This window comes from Brassica oleracea, chromosome C4 (assembly GCF_000695525.1).
Source record: "Brassica oleracea var. oleracea cultivar TO1000 chromosome C4, BOL, whole genome shotgun sequence".
Taxonomy (NCBI): Eukaryota; Viridiplantae; Streptophyta; class Magnoliopsida; order Brassicales; family Brassicaceae; genus Brassica; species Brassica oleracea.
In genome coordinates this window covers 21,201,150-21,208,803 of record NC_027751.1, presented here as the reverse complement: position 1 = coordinate 21,208,803, position 7,654 = coordinate 21,201,150, and the positions used below count along the sequence as shown (strand labels likewise).

The following is a 7,654-nucleotide window of genomic DNA, read 5'->3' as shown; positions in this document are numbered from 1 at the left end:
CCATATGGACTACAAACGAGGGTTGCTTTCTTGCACTACGTCCTTGACTGTCCGCCCTTGAATTATGCGTCATTGGTATATGGATCAGCTCTGAGCTGTGGAAACTTCTTTTCAGGATCTTTATATCTTCCAGATAACTTGCAAATGCAGGCCATTCTTCTGGTTCTGAAACCATCTTCACCAACAGAGAACAATCTGTTTTAAAAGTAACATTAAATTGTCGTAGATTTCTCATACACTTCATTGCCCATATAAAAGCCTCCATCTCCGAGTGAAGTGGCAACTGGCTCGCTCTTGTATTTCTCGCTCCCATTAAACCAACAAAACCTTCCAGCGTGCTATACCACCCTTGTTACGAAAATGCGTCTTGATTTTTCCATGACCCATCTGTAAAACACCTTCGACCTGGAATAGTCGCAATTATCGCCTCTACTGGTGAACGAGTTTGGTCGATTTCTCGTGTTAGTGAGTTACCGCGCCTCAGCCCAGAGTAAAGACTCTCTTTCCGCCAGTTTATCAATATCCAAATTACTAAAGACTTTGTTGTTTCGTCCTTTCCATATCACCATAAAATACTTTGGTGTTATTTTGTAAAATTACATCTAAAACAAATTTACATTTTAGGATGTGTATCTTCAATATACCAGAAACCTAATAATCTAACAAAAAAATGAAAGTCAAATACGCAAAGTTTATTGAGTATTTAAGATCATGAAAGTAAATGTTTTAAAACTTTAGATTAAAAAAATTATATGTGTAAATCTATAAAAAAAAAATATTTATAAATTAATAAAATATCAGTGTCTTTACATTATTAATCTATGAAGATTTTACTGTGTAACAAACTTGAAACTCATAGCGCTAAATAACATGTGACATTCATTTCAAAATTATTTTACTTTGTTATTCTTGTAACTTAAGAAATCTTCTGCCAAAAAGCTATAGTAAATTCAGAATGATGGATATTTTTTACTTATCCAAGCATGAGAAGCTTTGCAGCTTGAGGAACAGTCGAGACTCCCACAAAACACGCAATATCTCTCCACGCGTATGAAAGAGATGCACAACTAGTACAAGAGCATGGGCAACCCCAGCAATGATGAACAGACCACCCAACTCTTGAATGGTTAGACGCTTAGATGCATCATCGTTTTCAGACGTGTCGGTGTTTGGGTTTAGAGTAAAAGAATCCATCTTTTGGAACCATCTTTTCTCTTTGTCTTTCAACATTCCTGATGATCTTAGCTTAATGATTTCTCTGGACACGTTAGCAACCAAACCAGACCCTCTCTGAAACATCTGAAATTATAAAAAGAACCAATTAGTAAGGGAAAAACCAATGAGGACGAACCAAGAATTTTGAATTTTGAAGAGAGGCACATACAAATCCGAAGCCGTTTCCACCACTCTCTTTAACTATCATGTTGAAGACACCAGGATACTGTCCAAGAAGGACAAGGAGATACGGCGTTTCAGCGGCTACATAACTGATAGTTCCGTTCCTTAAAGCTTGAGCGTTATCCTCAAAGTTATACAAAATGTTTCTTCTATAAACTTCAACCTTCTCAGGGCTAACCAGCTGGCTTATTTGTATGCGAGAAATTGTCTTGGTTGATGTCAAATTTGCGCTGTAACTTGAAGTCAATATCAGCACCACAAAAACCCAAACTATGACTAAAAATCTTGATGACATTTTTTGAAGCTTCTCTCCTGTTAAAGAAGACCTCATACTTTTTACAACAGAACTTTAAAAGGGGAACGTAAGCTTAGGCTTAATAGTAATAAACTTACCATGAGGAAGCACAAGAGTAGAGAAACCAAACCAGAGAATCATACCAAGTTGCTGCCCCCAAGTGCCTTGGAACTCAGGATTAACCGCCCGTTCAACCAACCAAACAACAAAGCCGGTCAAGATGAAGAAAGCTCCACTTGTTAGCCATAAGGATATGTCAAAAGGGTCAAAGAAAGTCCACATGCTCTCTCTCTTTTTCTTTAGTTCCAGGGCTCCAAAACCCATGTCAGTGTAAGGCGAGGTAAAATCAACATACAAAGATCTGTTGGAAGTAATGGAGATGTCACCAACAGCTGCATCATATTTGTCTCTCTGTATTGCCAGAAAAAAAAAAGCATTTTATTAGAATTATTGTTTTACTGGAATGATCATCAAGAACACACTCCCAAAGGTAATGCAATATGAACCTGAGTAGATAACTCAAAAGCAAGTTTGTCATAGTTGTCTCCATCATAAGGTATGAATTCCAGCTCATAGTTAAAAGAAGCAATACAAGTCTTGAAAACTTCTATGGAGAATCCAGTGACAGTACTAAAACCCGTTTCAGGATCATGACGCACCGCCACCAGATGCGGAAACCTGTTATTTGAGGTAACCAAGACCCTGAGCCGCTTCCTTCCACCGTTCTCTGCTAGAAAACGGTGTCCCGGGATTCTAGAAGACCCACCAGGCCAGATGATGGTTTCAAGTTCATTAACAGAAGAAGCCATAATGTTTCTTCTTCCAACGAAATGATCACAACTCCATAATCCTATTCTTCTTTCCCCTGTTCCTACCATATTCACAATCTCAAATATTCCTGATCCTGAAAGAAATTTGTGACCAATGTCAGCATGACTCAAACCCTTAAATATACTCTTCTTAATTTCCTCAAGAAGATCTGATGGTGATAGATGTGAAGATTCTCTTAGCCTCCCTATCTTCTCTATTGATTTTGCTAGAATAAATGCAATATCATGTGCACATACACTAGTTAGCTTTGTTTCCATCTTGGCATTTTCATCATCATCACCAACCATTAATTTCTTCAATCTTGAAGTATAATTGGTAAGTTCTTCAGACTCTGGAATGTAGGATCTGAAACCAATGACCCCTTGCATCGACCTGTGATCCGAGTGATAAAACTTATTCATGGTTCTCGCTGTGAGGATCCAAGCATACCCTCCTTCCATCATTCCTAACTTCTCCGCACATCGGAAGAGACGAGAAACAAGAGTCTCAGACATATGCACCACGAAAACTGCTGATCTTGAGGACTTGATCAGCTTCCGTAGCTGATTCATCACAGTATAATCTTCTCTTGATTCAGCAAAAGAAACAGTACGATCGATGTGGATTCCATCATCTTGGAAATGCTCCAAAAGTATTTGCAGACCCTCTCTCCAGTCATCAACGCCCTCCTCGTATATAACCACAATTGATTCCCAGTTGAAATCATGTATGAGTCTCGAGATTCCTTTAGCCTCTGATGTTGAATCGTGAGTTAACTGAAGAAAGTGATTGTATTTCTTCAAGGACAAGGAACTTGGTGCCAGGGCAGATACAACTGGAACTTTAGCCTTCTCGCTAACAGCTGCCAAGAGCTTTGCTTCCAGTAGTGATTGTGCACCAACAATGGCTTCCACTTTTGTTTTTTTGATAAGATCTGTAGCTGTTTCATTTAGGGAACACAAATGAGAAACGGTAAGAACACTGTTCTAAAAATCGGGTTAGACAACGTCTAGGTGTCTGTCTAACAAAAAAATCATATTCCCGTTTTAATAGAATATATGTTTTAATAGGAATCAATTGCTCCGGTGCTCCTGGATGAAAAAAAAAAAATTTCAAGTACTCCTCATTTTTTTATTAGTTTATTAAATCTTTATTTTAAAAAGAAAATTTAGTAAAAGACAATAAAATAAAAAGAAAGTTAGATAATTACAATTCTACCTAGGACTATCCATTCCCGAACCCAACAACGACCCACAAAAACCGGATCCCTAATTCTAGAAAAAATTAGAATTCCCGAATATGTTTCTCCAGTAATAAGGGAAATGTTTCACTGTCTCTCACTCATTCTTTCTCGACCGTTTGCTTCTTGAAATTCTCATAACCCTAATAATGTTGAATCGAGTCGATCCGAAGACGAAAGAAGACAGGGCTAGTACTATAGTGGAAGAAACCGCTATGGTCACATGTGAAACCACCAGAGAAGTAACTGGGATGAGGTCGTAAACGGAAGCACCGTCGAAAAATCTGTCGACCCGGAAACCGAGAGACCTCCCCCAAATGGAGAACCCGGTGCAGATGAAAACGAAGAAAATTCAAGTGATAAAGAGGAAGAAAAAGAATCCGGAAAAGAAAAGGAACCCGGAGAAGAAGACAAGGAACCCGGAGAAGAACAAAAGGAACTCGGAGAAGGAGTTGAATTGGAGACCCATTGTTCACGCTGTCCCTGTTATCCAAACCAATGCCCCCTTCGTCGGCTTCTCCATTCACAACATTCTCCACCTGCTCAATCCCCTCTAGATATTGTTATGCTTCTTCAATGGGAGTAAACAGAGTGAGTGCATCCGGATTACCTTCAACTTCTGGTAATCCACTCGCAAGCTCACCATAGTTCCCACCATATGAGCTTTCTTTCTCAACTTTGATTGTTGCTCTGTTATTGGAACTATTTCCATTTCTTCGATGACCTCTACATGCAAAATACTTCTTCTTTCCTCTTTATCCACTGATGTCAAATACACAAACACATCTTCATCATCCAAAATATATGATTGCCTCTTAGGTTCTACTACCAGTGGAATGTAATTCAGTTTCAGACTCTTCGTACACAGAAAAATGGCCATCTTCTTGCATATCCTCTCCTTCAAAAACGAATAAGTGATCTCATCCAATGATGATGTCTTAAAGGATATATAGCATACAAACGACCATCGCTTGGAATCCATTCATAATCATCTCCATATTTTGCATAATGTCCATCATAGTCGAAGTGTATGTTTGTAGAAGAATAACCCATTGTCTGTTGTACAAAAAAATAACCATTCAAAGTTAAACCTAGTTATACAGTTATGCTATTGAAGTTATACTAAGTTATACATTGTTACACTTTTTTGTTACGGAGTAAAGTTTCACCTACTTACACTTTTCTACTCTAGCCGTTTCCAATAATATCCTAACAGGATTCAAAATTCGCATTTTTGATTCCCGACATTCCCTTCTAGTTGTTGATTATCCACTTCCCTAACATACACACAATCCAAACTTTCTCATTCCTCCCTAATTCGATTCAATTGACCCAAATATGAAATCTATCTAATATCATCGATACAGACCAAGATACTGCTTTACCTGAAGTTGATTTGACCTAGGTTGGGGATCAATTGCTCTGGGCCTGCTGCTCAATGATTCGGCATCCAAGCCGCATATTGGAATCGCTGATTTGCGCTCTCGCCAAAAAACCGCGAAACCAAGAAACGGAGGAGAGAGAGAAATAAACGCCACCACCGGAGAGAGAAAGAATAAAATAAAATAAACTCTGAATAAAATGAATAAATTAAGACCCTGATTTTGCTCGATTTTGATTGGTCATGTACAGAGGGACACTTTCGACATTGCCCATCCATACGAAGAGTATCAGAATAGACAAGACTATGTGAGAATAAGTAAGAGTATGACATAATGAATTTCGCCTCATGAAGAGCATCCGAGCGTTTGACCCTTTTAACAGAATAATAGATACTAGAACAAAAAGAAAATGAAACGAACCGGCAGCTAGAGAAAGGAGAGGGTCTCCTCGGGAGTCTCTGGCTAAAACAGAGACTCTGGTTCGATAGCCATTGTTGATGCGATAAAAATCTGAGAGGGCTAATGAAAACGAATTTTTGAGGATCTTTCCTTCAGCAGAACCAAACTCCACAACCAATCCAACCCGAACCTCTTGGTATACGTTATTTGGTTCAGCTCCTCCGTGTTTAATAGTGAAAAAGACGAGGATAAGGATGGCAAGCGTCTCCATTGAAGTATTGTTTAGCTATGCTCCGCTCCCCGCCAATTTTTAACTTGTTAAAATGGTGTTTTGTCTTTTTATATGGAAAGAACGAAGAAGCTAGAAGGATTTCTTGTCAATTTGTCGACCAAGTCATACAAGTTTTTTTTTTCTTAGGTCATACAAGTTATGAACTCAGTCAAAGGAAGAATAAAGGGTTTGAAAAAAAAAAAAAGAATAAAGGGTTTGTTCTTTGAAATTAACATGGGCAAATATCAGCATCAGAGAGAGACGAATTTTCAAACATAAATTCTGAAAAAATACAAATGGCTTTAGAGTATTTAATCAGTCTCTCTTTTACAAAACTGTTTCTCTCTTCATACTTTAAAACCATTTATTTAATGAGTAAAATACTTATTCAAAACTCCATGTATTAGAAAAACTTATTTTTTGGTAACATTTTTAAAAAACTTGTTATAAATTTACTATTGGTTGATATAAGAATTGATATAATGTAAACATTATTGAAAGAAATTATTATGATCAAATCGAAATAAGTTTAACAGCCAAAAAAGTATTTATAAATTTATTCTTAGATTATACCAATCCCAACTGTTATAGATTTTGATCAAAACATCTATCTTTAAAACTAGATTGGATTATTAAAAAAATTAATTGCAACCCCAATTCTGTTGTTTCTTCTTGCTTTCTTTCTTTTGCTATGTCCCATTACTTGAAATAGTCAAGAAATTTCTACGTTCGTTAATCTTTCCTAAACGTTAAAAGATACATAAAATATTCTGTAACAAAATTATTGTTATCGTGGGTTATCAGTTACTGGCCAAGAAAATGTAAGTATGTCACTATCACATTGGGTAGACAAACAACTTTTTTTTTTTGTAAATTCATTTTCTTCACCTCCAAATGATCATACTAAAAAAATAGATACAAGCCCTGTTCCGTAACGCGGTAGGCGCTAGTCGGGCGGTCGGGTTGGGCCTAGTGCCTAAAGAGAAGATCGGGAATTAATCGGAAATTATGCGGGGCGGATTTTTTAGATGGTTTACTATGTTATAAAACATGTTAATCTTTAATTGTGTATAACATTAATACATTTTCATGTTTAAGATTGTATAAAACACACAAATAGAATATATAAACTTAATATAGTGTAATTTTCATCAAAATTATGAATATAAATGATATTTATAAAATTTTAGATCAAATAAACAAGTAAAAATATTATTAAAACTAAAAAAAAAAATAAAAAAAATAAAAAAAATATATAAAAAAAATAAAAAATAGATTAGGCGGCTAGACGGTCATTTAGGCGGCTAGGCGGTCATTTAGGCGGTCTAGGCGGAAAAAATCGGATATCCGATTTTTTAAACCGATTTGGCATAAATCGGGGCGGAAAAGTGACGCGTAGCGCCTAGGCGGCCGCCTAGACGGCTAGTCGGCCGATTTTTAGAACAGGGGATACAAGTCAGGGGAGCTGAAGTAGATTGCCATATGAAAATTTAATGTACCGATGTATCTTCTCATTAGATTGCACATTACATTCACATGGACAGAGAGACATTGTAGTTTTCATTTCAGCTAAACATTTGTGAATCACTGAATCAAGAAACGGAAGCAAAACTTTAATTCCAGAGACAGATCGATTTACAGCATATACTGATTTGGGTGGAGAATTTCTCCGGGAAGGGCGATTCTATCGCAAAACCTGCCACAAGAAACTGCGACTTCTCGGCGGATCTTCAAAGCAACAGATGCCAAATCTCCAAAGGGAACATGGAGACAGTTCTTGATAACATACAGATTGGAAACATCATGGAGAGGACACTGTTTGAAAGTGATTCTGAGTGGTCTTGAATCTGAACCTGGAG

At 37.1% G+C, this 7,654-nt stretch overlaps 1 protein-coding gene across 1 annotated transcript; it reads right to left on the bottom strand.

Annotated features, from left to right (window-relative positions):
- Positions 1-969: 969 nt before the first annotated feature.
- On the bottom strand, positions 970-5,795 carry LOC106338368 (glutamate receptor 1.1-like). The gene is made up of 5 exons (XM_013777364.1): positions 5,546-5,795; positions 2,200-3,443; positions 1,792-2,104; positions 1,385-1,710; positions 970-1,299 (listed from the first exon to the last, which is right to left on the bottom strand). Exons 1-5 carry the CDS (start codon positions 5,793-5,795, stop codon positions 970-972), a joined length of 2,463 nt encoding a protein of 820 aa, XP_013632818.1.
- Between the last annotated feature and the right edge of the window lie 1,859 nt (positions 5,796-7,654).